This window comes from Dromiciops gliroides, chromosome 1, assembly GCF_019393635.1.
Source record: "Dromiciops gliroides isolate mDroGli1 chromosome 1, mDroGli1.pri, whole genome shotgun sequence".
In the NCBI taxonomy this organism is placed as follows: Eukaryota; Metazoa; Chordata; class Mammalia; order Microbiotheria; family Microbiotheriidae; genus Dromiciops; species Dromiciops gliroides.
In genome coordinates, this window is record NC_057861.1 from 437,566,633 (window position 1) to 437,579,186 (window position 12,554).

The 12,554-nt window shown below is 40.1% G+C and overlaps 1 protein-coding gene across 1 annotated transcript in view; it reads left to right on the forward strand.

Moving 5' to 3' along the window:
* Window positions 1-8,665, forward strand: part of ZNF366 (zinc finger protein 366) — a 117,206-nt gene extending 108,541 nt beyond the window's left edge. Inside the window, exon 5 of the mRNA XM_043980692.1 lies at window positions 4,717-8,665. Coding sequence (XP_043836627.1) covers window positions 4,717-5,267 — 551 coding nt within the window. The 3' untranslated portion in view covers window positions 5,268-8,665. The remainder of the gene's footprint in view (window positions 1-4,716) is intronic.
* The last annotated feature ends 3,889 nt before the right edge of the window (window positions 8,666-12,554 follow it).

Genomic DNA, 12,554 nt, shown 5'->3' on the forward strand with positions numbered 1-12,554 from the left:
TCCCAGAAATTCTCTGGGGCACATCAAGGAACCTTCTCCTTGAGAAGCTAAACCAAAGGACAGACATACCTAAAGAGATAAGTAGAACCAGATCGGACTGAGCTAGCTTCGGGACCTCCACCCTTCATTCTAGTCTTCCTCAACCCTGGGGAGATAAGATTAGGTGTGGCTGCTGCCTTTGTGTCCTGAGGAGATGGCTTGAGAGATCTGCAGCCACCCCTCACCCAACTCCTCCAGCCACCACCAGTGGGGGATGATCCTCCCTCACTAAGGGAACTTTCCACAGTCAGATGGTCACCCCCATCAGTCCTCTATAAAAGTACCTGCCTGTCTCCTGCTCGAGGAGATTGGTATCTCAGAGCCACCTCTGTACCATGCCTTTCTCCCCATGAGAAGTCCAAGGATTTCTCTCATGGTTTCCCTTCCCTTCCCTTCCTCAGCCCTGAAATAAACCTGAAATAAATCTTATTCTAATTGCTTTTCTGTGTAAGAGGGTGTAAGTCTTTAAAGAGGAATTACTAAGGACCCCAAACCCCCACCCCTACCCAAACCCCTATCCCTAACCCCCTACCCCATTTTCCCCATGACATTTTTGGTGCCCAAATGTTGAAAGGTACAGGAAATTCCCTCTTTCCTCTTGGCACAGAAAACCTGGAGGTAGGAACCTCCCTTCTGGGTTTCTTTTCTCCCTCTCCTACCTGACTCAGCCTCCCATTTGAGTCACAGAGAGGCAGAGATAGTCAGCTTTTGCACGCAACAGCAGACGGGTAGCCTGGGTCTCCCTCCCTCACCAAAAGCTCAGCCAGACATCTGAACCACACTCAGATCCTCAGGCCCCACATTGGGAGCCAAAATGATATGGGGAGAAAGCACATGGGTCCTTAGGATTCCTCTGTAAAGAATTAAACTCTTGAGTAAGTCCTATTTAGGAATAAAAGAACAGGTTTATTGGGGTACAAGAGAAACTGGCCAGGAGGAAGGTTTTAGAAAAAATGCTTTCCTCCCTGACTAGCTTGGGGAACGCCCTTTTATAGGGCTAAGATGGCGTGGATAAAATGTCCCTTATTGGGTGGTGGGTTGGGGTAGTTTGATGATGGGTCGTGAGCAATCTGGTGATGGGCATTAACTTCATCCTGGTGGGTCCTAGCAGTCTGCTGTGTCCTCTCCTGGTATAGTCACACCTAACAGGATTACCTCATCCAGGTAGTGAGGAGGATTGGAATATAGGGTGGTGGTCCTGGAGCTTGCTCAGTTCTATCTGGTGCTGCTTATCTCTTTTGGGGGTATCTGTCCTTGGTTGAACTCAAGGAGAGGCCTCCTTGACCTCAGGGGAAAACTCCTGGGGTTTCAAGGAAAAAGTTCCTTGACTTCCCCAGACAACTTATGGAGTAACCAGGGCCCATAATCCTCCCAAAACAAAAGCCTATGCCTACAAAAGGAAAAAAAATTACAAAACCAATATTCTCTTCTGCCTTCCTCCTTTCCTCCCCTATCAATGCTAAAACAAAACAAAAAAATGTTATGAAAAGAAAAAAGTTTTTAAAAAAGTTTACTTCTTCCATCCTCTACCACATGGGCCAGGAAGGAGCCCATTCCCATTTTTGGATAGATCTCCTTGGCCCATTTTTTGCAAAATACATCCAAGAGATGTTTCTCCATTCTTGGGCAAAATGGATCTTATTCATAGAACAAGCACTTCTCCAAGGTTAAGTCTTAACAACAGATCTAATGGAAAGTTCTTGATTCTCTTACCTCACAAATCCCCAGGTTTATGGCTATGGTACTGAAATGTTTATTTTCAGGATTTTGAATATCCATAGGACTTCAAGGAACCTCTGTTCTTTGGGTAAACTCCAGGAACTTTTTCTATAAAGAAAAGAAACTTCACCTAGAGGTTCCTTTTCCTGCAATATAACCCTCTGTGTATTCAAATCACAGTAGTACTAAAAAATTTTGTCGAGTCATAATTGCTAAAACACATTATGGATCAGTTGATGTCAAACCTGACTCCCTGACAGGAAGAAAGTCAGGACTGGGAAGATCTGTCTTCAATAAATAGGCTTTTAGAAATGTAAAGAATTACTTCTGGCATAAATATGAAGGCCAATTAAAAAAACAATTGGAAAAATTCAAGAGGGGAAAAAAAACTGTCATGTTCTAATTGTTCTCCAAATTTTAATTTTTAAAACTACTAGCTTCCTAGGATTTAATACATATTAAAGTTACTGATTACAGTGTTTGATTTATTTACAATAAAATCAGTAAGAACAAAACCAGAAATTATCATTTATAATAGTTTAACTCTGAGAAAGATCACAGCCAGCATCACCTCAAACCATCTCTGTAACTACAGACAGCTTCACTTCTAAAAATACAATAATACCAGATTATTAAGTTCCTCAAGTATAAACAATTAGTCTTTTCCTACAAGTCTTCTTCATCCTCTTTACAAGATAAAGGTTACAATAGTTTCACAAAGATCTATCTTCTTTCTGTCTTGTCCAGTTTATCTCCAGCTATGACAGAAAAAAGCATATTGAGCTTCTCTCAAGCTATCCCCTTAACAATTTCTGTTTAGATTCACTTCTCATATTATTGTCATAATGCTTCTTCATAAAAATAAGTTAAGAATTCTCCCAAGGAAGAAGTTTTCTACATCCTCTTTCTGGTTTTCTTCTCCATAGTTTCTCTCCAGTCATCTATAGTAACTTTTTCTTCTCAATTTCTCAAAAACTGCCAGCCACAATTGCCAAATCCTAAGCATTCCATTTGGCTAGGTGGTGCAGTGGATAAAGCACCAGCCCTGGATTCAGGAGGACCTGAGTTCAAATTCAGCTTCAGACACTTGACACTTACTAGCTGTGTGACTCTGGGCAAGTCACTTAACCTTCATTGCCCTGGGGGGGGGGGGAAGTATAACCTCAGTAAGAGAGGCTTTTGAAACAGGTGTTAATATTTAATTAAAAAAGACAACAAACACTTGTTTTCCCTCATAACTTCAGAAAGGCATCTTCAGAAAGAGACATTCCATGATGGAGCCAACCATAGTAACTGGGAGTGGATTCACTAACCCACCCTCTGAAAATATAATTTAATAATAAAAATTCACTCTAAGTTTATGTTCCAACATAAAGTGCTATGCAATAGCTTGCTTTTACTTCCAGAGAAATAAGGCATATCAGTTTTGCACTGGCTTTGTCAATTTATTCTTAAGGGATTTCAGTTATTCCAGTGCTCTTGTCTATAAAATGTGATATTTCCACACTCTTCTTTTCAAAGCCCAAATAAAAACTCAACTGAAAATGCCCCTCATCATGGCTCTGAGAGGGCAAAGGTATGACCAGGATGGTCTGATGGGACTTTGACAGAACTGAAACATAGGCAACATTTCTGTACTTCTCCATTCCTTGGGGAAGCTAGGAAACAGCACTGGCCCTGGAGTTAGGAGGACATGAGCTCAAATTGGACTTCAGACTCTTGCTACTTACATAACTGTGTGACCTTGGGCAAGTCACTTAACCCTGATTGCCTCAAACATCCAGGGCCATCTCCAGTTGTCCTGATTGCCACTGAACCCAGATGGCTCTGGAGGAGAGAGGGAGGTTGGTGACTTTTACTTAAATCCAATTCACTGCAAGTTATGACATCACCTCTTGATGTCATGGTCTTTGAGAATGAAGGACAAACAACTCCATTCCTAGTGGACATCTTAATACTCCATTTAATGCTCCACCTAAAATGCCAGTAAACAATTCCTTCACCTCCCATGGCATTCTATCAAATCTAGACAACATTCTGTATTCCTGATGTTCCCTTATCTCTTCCCCAGCAGATTCTACCTTCCCTGTGTCCCTTCTCTCTGGGTCATGCTTTTGGCTAAATAATATCCCTACAATGTTTTAGCTAGCTGGTGTCTTGCCCCTAATTAATAAGCATAGGTCTCCAAAGGACTCTTCCCTTGAGGCATTGGGGTGGACTGTCAAGGGAAAACATTTGGTCAGGTCACACGTGTCTCCTTAGGTGACCTGGAAGTCTAAGTAGGATCCTGGCTTTGTTACTTTACCCAGGTGACCTTGGGCTGGTGGACATCATTTCACCTCTTAATAGAGGGTTCAGGTTAGATGATGTCTAGCTCTCAATCTACCATCCTGGGAAAGGCTGACTACTCTCTGTCTTAGTCCAGCTACTCTGATAGAAGGTCAGGACATGTCCTTTTTTGCATTTTCAAAAAAATTTTTTAAACCTGGCATCAAAAAGAATGCTTCCAGTTTCTTTAAAAAAAATTTTAATACCTTTTGTCTTTTAATCCTCTTCATTTTCATATACATCCTTCTTCCCTGCCCTACATCCCTTGTATTAAAGAAGATAAAAGCTCAGTTCAGCAAAACTAACCAAGAGCCTGGCAGTATATGCAATGTTCCACACCCATAGTCTTCCCATCTCTGAAAGAAAGGAAGGAAGACATCAGAATGCCCTATTTTCTTTTCTTTTTTTGTTTTGTTTTGCGGGGCAATGCGGGTTAAATGACTTGCCCAGGGTCACACATCTGGTAAGTGTCAAGTCTCTGAGGCCGGATTTGAACTCAGGTCCTCCTGAATCCAGGGCCAGTGCTTTATCCACTGAGCCACCTAGCTGCCCCCTAGAATGCCCTATTTTCAACTGCTCTGTCTGCCTCTTGAGTTATGTTACACTTCAATTCTTTCTTATTTTCATTAGGTTTTGGAAGAGGAAGGATGGCCCTATCCCAGACAGTAGGGGTGTTGAGCTTGGAGCAAGAAGAGCCTTTTGACCTTTCTCAGAAACCTCGGGAGAAAGGAACCCCCTTTCACTCTGATGGAGAGAGTGCCAAGGGCAGCTCATGTCCTGAAGAGGAGGAGGAAGACCCCTGCTATGAGCCCCAGCAATACAGCCCTGGGGGGTACCGGCAGGACAAGCCCCTGTACACCCCCCAGGACCTGTCTAGAAAGACTGAGCAAGTGATGAAAACTCTGCAAGAATCCTATGGTGAGGAGAAGGAAGACACTGGGAACGAAGCCTTGGAGGAAAAGGGGAAAGACAGTGATGGTGACGGTGACGGTGACGGTGCAGAAGGAAGCCGGGAGAGGGACTTTGCATGCAAAGACAAGCTCCGCAGCTTCAGGGCTTTTCAGAGGAGCAGGCTCGAGCCTTCTTTTTCTGATTATCTTTACTTTAAGCACAGGAATGAGAGTTTAAAAGAATTACTGGAGAGGAAAATGGAAAAACAAGCGATGCTTTTAGGTATCTGAATGGACAGCTTCGAAATTACCTTTGGAAAATGAGAAGCCAGGCCTCAGATGCAGCTTTCAGCGGGAACTGTAATTTGCTGGGGACTGCCCATTTGGGCAGCTCCTTAAAAAGATGATCGAACCCAATCAGGAAGAACAATTTAAGGCAAAGTAAATGCCTCGAGGGGGAGTCTGTTGGCCCTTTAATGGCAATAGCACAGTCTGGAGTCTTCCTTCAGTGTTATTATAATCCCTACTATTAGAACAATGTAATATTCCCATGGATATTTAATTGCAAGTGGATTCTCAGTTAGTTGGTTACAGAGATTTTGTTTTCCTCTTTCTATGTGCATCACACCCATGCCCTCTCTTTCTAGTTGCCAAATAGCAAAAGTTCTTCAGGTATTAACATACTAATGATGATTTAGTAACAAATAGACATATTAGATCTCAAGAAAATATTTTCCCCCCCAAATGGACTAAAATATCATTAAGTACATATATGACAATAGCATTTAATAATTCTTTTAAAAGCTTCCCATACATACCAGAAATGACTGATAACTCAAAAATTAGTCATGGGACCTGAATGTTCCCAAGATGTTGCTGTAAGGGTGAGATGATCTAAGATAAGACTTTCTATATTGTCCAGTGTCTGAGAAGTTGGATTGGGGGGGGGGGAAGACCCAAATAAATTCCTAACTATACATACTAATGCTCTGCCCCAGCTCACTTTTGTTGGGAAAAGACTGGAGATAAAATCTTCATGGCTATCTAATAATAAGCCACGTGTTCTAGATCTCCAGCCAAACATGCAATGTGAATAACAGCAAAGAGCACCAGCTATGAAGTTTAGCAATCCTAGATTCTAGTCCCAGCCTTGGTCACTTGAGTCGGTCGCCCTAGAAGAGTCTTTGTTGTCTCACCTGTAAAATAAAGGTGGTGTACTGGATGATCTCTAAGGCCCCTCCTAGCACTCAATCCTGTGATCAGAGGATTTTGAGAAATGTGCCCATCACCACACCTAAGCTTTATGCTAACAGAAGCAGTAGGGAAAGAATGCATTTTGCTAGGGGAGCAGTAACTTATTCAGGCTTCAGTCAATTCAGGCCTGGAACTGGGAAAGTTGTCCTCCCTTGAAATTTAAGCTCTGACTTTTGGGGATTTTACAGCAATGAACAGAGAAGCCTAACACAGATGAAATATTATAGTATTATTCACCTGGCTTTGGAACCCTTGCCCTGTAGGACAAGAAACACTTGCCCCCTGACCTCTAAAGAGCCAAGTCATCAGCATGAGTGATTTGGCTCCTTCTCATCAAAAAAGAAACAGGTTTCCTATTATGTGTCTACTTTGCTTTAATCATTGCTAGAATATGTACATACATAACACATCTATATATTGATATACATGTAGAGGTGTGTGCATACATACACTTTTTTTTGTATAAGAAGATGCTTGTGGTGTCTGTTTTCATTTAATTGTATTGAAAAAAATGCAAGATCCACCTTAAGGGTGATGATTTCTAACTGGACACTATGCCCACAATTCCACTCGAAGCCTCTAGGAAAATATGCTGACCTCAAGACACCATCATTACGGTTACCTTTGTAAGTTAATGCCAAATATTTGAAAAATGTATTTCTTCTTTGCTGATCTCCCAGGAGATTGGTTCAGGTTCCTGTGATGCCAGGGCATTTCCCACATCCAAACAAGTGCCTTCCACATTCACATACTAAGGCTGGGGTCAATTCTGCCCAGCATCCTTCTGTCTTCCACATCACCCTATTGCTCATCCCACTGACTATTCCTAAGTGAGAGGGGATGGTTCTAAAACATAGGAAAGAACAGTAATTCATTGAGATGACACATCATTATGAAAACTCTTCACAAAAAGGAATGATCAAAGCAATTGGACCCAAGATGCATTCTTCTCATGATGGCTAAATCCCTTTGGGTAGGATTTCCTGTGGCAGACTTGTAAATTTCAATGAACCAACATCCCTTCAGCTCATCACGGTGCCAGGAGCCAATCATAGTATACGGCCACAAGCTGTAGGCTACACCTTCCTCCTCTGTAATTCCAGAAGTAAATTCCACAGTCATAGAGAACAGAAATCTGGTAGAGGCACAAAGTAGAATGGACCACTTTATAACAGAAGCCTAGCCCTTCAAAAAAAACCCAAAACAACAACCAACAACAAAATTTCCCATCAGCCAAGAAGCAGGGTTTGGCACCAATTGGCCTAAGTAGTTCATGTAATATTTTACTTCCTCCCTTTCTCTTCCTTCAGGTCACAGTTTGTTGACCATATCAACCATTTCACTGGTATTAATGTCAGAACAAAAATGCCTTTCTTTGATTTCCAACCAGCTGGAGAATGATGGCTACAGAAATATGGAATATGAGGGCATTGGGTATAGGCTAAATGGATTCAATGGAAAGCTGTCATAAACTTGACCCACAAGCATATTCCTAGTGTAGCCCCCATGGCGCTAATTATCAAGTCAGATCTAAAAACCTGACAACAGTGATGGGGCTTAAGTGAGCATATGACTTCCATGTGAATGCCCCTCCTCATGTTTTTATTCGAAATATTTGAGTTTGGAAGTAGGACGATAAACTTAGTGGTTCCTTTTAAAAATATTACCTTTGAAAAATCCTAGCCAGAAGCGTGAGTAGTAAAGACTAGTAGATATTTCCAACCAACACAGTGATAATTAGAAGTGATTATTGACAGTTAGACTAATTTTTATATGAACAGAGTAGTTATAGAAGTAGTTGTTAAAAAAACTTGGTACTAGAAATCAAGTATATTGTGGGCTGTGTTCATTTTTGCCAATGATTTGGTGTCTGATCTAAGGCTTCAAAAGGATTAATTGAATCTAAAATAAGATTAGATTTTGGACCACCACAGGCTGCACATTGAGTCATGTCCATGATATAGGTGCTTCAGGATGTCCTAGAATATAATGCTTTCCCCCTGGCATTTGGTTTGCCATATGTCCTGGTGTTCGCCATCTCATTCCAATGGACCACCCAACATTGGAATGAAAATTTAAGAGTTCATCAAGAAAACCATTTTTAGGTACCAAAGGAATATAACCAGAGTTCCCAATTTAGGGAACTTGACATCAATTCTCAGAAACCATTGTAGATGATAAATACTGTAGGTCAGAGATGTCAAACATGAAGCCTGGGCAGCAGGAACCAGATTAAAATGTAATTGGGAAATATTTAACAAGATGAAAAAAATACAGTAAAACATAGGTGTTAATAAGTGGTTTTCCAAATCAATATGCCACCTACAGGGATCCTTATGTACAGTTTGGTGGCTCTTTTTCTATTTAATAATAATATATAGCACTAACTGTATACTAGCCATTGTGTTGAGTGCTTTACAATTATCTCATTTGATCCTCACAACAACCCTGGGAGACAGGTGCTATTATTATCCTCATTTTACAGATGAGGAAACTGAGGCAAATAGAAGTTAAGTGACTTTCCCAGGGTCACATAGCTAGTAAGTAAATATTTTGTTAAATATTTCCAATCTAAGACTGGATTTGAACTCAGTTCTTCCTGACGCCAAGACCAGCACTCTTATCTACTGTGCCACCTAGCAGCCCCTGAGTTTGATGCCACTACTCTAGAATTTCCAGTTGGGGCTTCAAGGAGCATGCCAACAAAGTAACATTACCTAATAACATTTTGAAGGTAGGTCATTAGTATAAACTTTCCATTTCCATTACATAGTTGGGATCAAATATTAATCAAATGAATGACACATCTGTCATTCATCCCTTTTGTCAACTCTACTTCTGTCCTTCTTTACTTCCTCTCCCCCAGCTATGAAACTGAGGCTCAATATGTCACTAGCTGCATCCTCCACAGTGGCACTGACTCTTGAGTGTAAAAGGTCTAAGTGTGTAGGTCTGCAGGTAGGAGAAAAGCATTATGCACACACCATATTAAGCTAAGCAGGTATTTAATAAGATATTAACATGTTTGGAATGACAATTTTTTGCTAAGCAGGAATAGAACATAACAGAGCTAACATTCATAGCACATTTGGAAAACACTGCACCAAATGTCGATGTACAGAATGCCAGTTTGCTATTTAAAAGAAAGAAGCCAAGTGTACAGTATAACCCAAGTTGTGGATATTTAACTTCCTGCCTTACTGCTAAAGCAGTTTTACCTGAAAATAACATGCAGCCTGTATTTTGTTAATTTAAGCAAATAAAGACTTCCTTAAAAACTTAGTTTGTTCTTCTTAAATAGGTAAACTTCTTCAATGAAAAGACTTGTATAAGCATTTCATTCCTACCCTCAGGTCCCATCCATTTCCAAGTTTACCTTTGTGTGTGTGGGGGGGGGGTGGATTATGCTTTGTATTTAAGGATCTGTATATCTGAACCCCTAGTTTAGGGATACTTTTAAATTTTATTATTTTTAATATTTAAAATTTTTTTTTGAGTTCAGAATTCTCTCCCTCCCACCTTCTTCCCCACCAACTGAGAAGGCAAGCAATATTATACCCATTATACATGTGAAATCATGCAAAGCATATATCCATATTAGGCATCTCTCAGAAAAAGCAGGAAAAATAAAGTGAGAAAATTATACTTCAATTTGCACTCAGAGTTCATCAGTCCTCTCTCTGGAGGCGGATGGCATTTGTAAGGGCTAAAATTCTAGCTAAACTATCTAAAATCTAATGAGTGGTCACCAATAAATTATAAGCTTTAGCAAGAGTATTTAAATGTTTAAGTATTTGTTAAAGAGCATTAGGATCAAAGAGAAAGGTAAAAATCTAACTATTTCTAAGAGACCCTATCATCCGACCCACCATGGTGAGGTCAGGAACCAAAAAAGACAGAACTCCTCTGCCAGCATCGCTTCCTACTTCGTGTTCTCCTCCCAGAAATGAGAGGCTCCTCAAGTTGATTGGCTGGTAGCCCTGATAGACAGTACCCATGAGCAAACGTCACTTCCTGACGCTAAGGACCTTGACCACATGGCTTGCCCTCAGAGACATTCTCCTCATGGTGGAGCTTTGCTACAGTCAGTCTCCAGCAGGTGGCGACATTCCAGTCATTACACATTTTTTATCATGAGTCCTTTCGAATTGTCTTGGATCATTGCATTAGAGTAACCAAGTCTTTTACAGTTGATCATCATCACAACATTGCTATTACTATGCACAATGAAATCCTGGTTCTTCTCGCTTCACTTTGCATCAGTTCATATAGGTCTTGTCATGTTTTTCTGAAACCACCCCCTTACCATTTCTCATGGTATGATAAAATCCCATCACAATCATATATCACAACTTTTTCAGCCATTCTCCCAAACTGATGAACATCCCTTTGATTTCTAATTCTTTACCATCACAAAAAGAGCTACTATAAATATATTTGTACAAATATGTTCTTTTCTCTTTTCTTTGATTTCTTTGTAATACAGACCTAGTAGTGGTATTGCTGGGTCAAAGGGTATACACAGTTTTATAGCCCTTCAGGCATAGTTCCAAATTGTTCTCCTGAATGGTTAGACCAATTCACAATTCCACTATTTTCTTTTCTGTCATATTAGTTGATCTGATAGATATGAGGTGGTACCTCAGAGTTGTTTTAATTTGCACTTCTCTAATCAATAGTGATTTAGAGCATTTTGAATATGACTTGATAGCTTTGATTTTTTTCTTTAGAAAAATGACTTTATATCCCTGGACTATATCATTTGGGCAATAGTACTTATTTTTATAAATTTGGCTCAGTTCCCTATGTATTTGACAAATAAGGCCTTTTTCTGAGAATCTTGCTGTAAAAAAAAAAATTGGTACTATTTCATTGTCTACGGTACCTTTTATCAAAATGTAGTTTCCCTAATGATCTCTTGTAATTAGGTCTATTTTTGCTTTTGCTTTTTCTGAGATCATGATTGCTACCCCCTGCCTTTTTTATTTCAGATAAAGCTTAATAGATTCTGCTCCAGCCTATTATTTTAACTCTGTGTGTTGTATATGTCTTTCTTCTTCAGTTGAATCTCTTTTGTAGCAACATCTTCTTGGATTCTGGTTTCTAACCTATTCTAGCTGTTTCCATTTTATGAGTGAGTTCTTCCCATTCACAGTTATGATTAACTGTATATTTCCCTCTATCTTGTTTTCTTCTGTAAGGTCTAAATTTCTAGCTGTGATGTTTAAAATCTAATGAGTGGTCACCTTAAATTAGAAGCTTTAGCAAGAGTTTAGCCTTTGAAATATTTATTAAAGTGTATTAGAAGCTAGTGAAGAGAGTGAGAGAGGAAAACAGATTCCTTATAGCATGGAAAAACCTAGCTTAGATCTATTCAGTATAGCCAGAGAGAAAAAAACCTTCCTTTCCTAGCAGCCCATGTGAAATCCCCCACCATGCCAAAGTCCAGAACTGAAAAGAAATTATTTCCTTCAGTAATTTTTTTCAACCTATTTTTTTCCATTTGACCTATTCTGTTTTTGTTTGTTTGTTTGGGGGGGATTTTTTGCAGGGCAATGAGGGTTAAGTGACTTGCCCAGGATCACATAGCTAGTAAGTGTCAAGTATCTGAGGCTGGATATGAACTCGGGTCCTCCTGAATCCAGGGCTGGTGCTTTATCCACTGTGCTACCTAGCTGCCCTGGCCTGTTCTGTTTTTTAAGGAATTCTTTTCTTCAGTGAATTTTTTCTGCCTCTTTTATCATTAAGCCAATTTTGTTTTTTAAGGTGTTATTTTCTTCAGTATTTTCTGTGCCTCTTTTACCAAGTTGTTAATTCTCTTTTCATAATTTCCTTGCATCACTCTCATTTCTTTCCCAATTTTTCCTCTATCACTCTTATCTCTTTCTTTAACACTTCAGGAATTCTAGAGGGCAGCTGGGTGGTGCAGTGGATAAAGCACTGGCCCTGGATGCGGGAGGACCTGAGTTCAAATCCAGCCTCAGATACTTGACATTTACTAGCTGTGTGACCCTGGGCAAGTCCCTTAACCCTCAGTGCCCCCCCAAAAAACAAAAACACTTCAGGAATTCTTGTTGGGCTTGGGTTTAATTAGCATGTTTCCTCCCCCTTTGAGGCTATGTCCATGTCATTGTCTTCTGAGTTTGTGTCTTGGTCTTCCATGTCACATTTGTAGCTTTTTATGGTGGTGGTTTTGTTGTTGTTTGCTCTTTTTTTCAGCCTGTTTCTTGACTTTGAACTTTGTATTAAAGTTGGGCTCTGCTCACCCAGGGGTGGGGAGACATTGTCCCAAGCTTCAGGCTTTTTTGTGCTACTGTTTTCAGA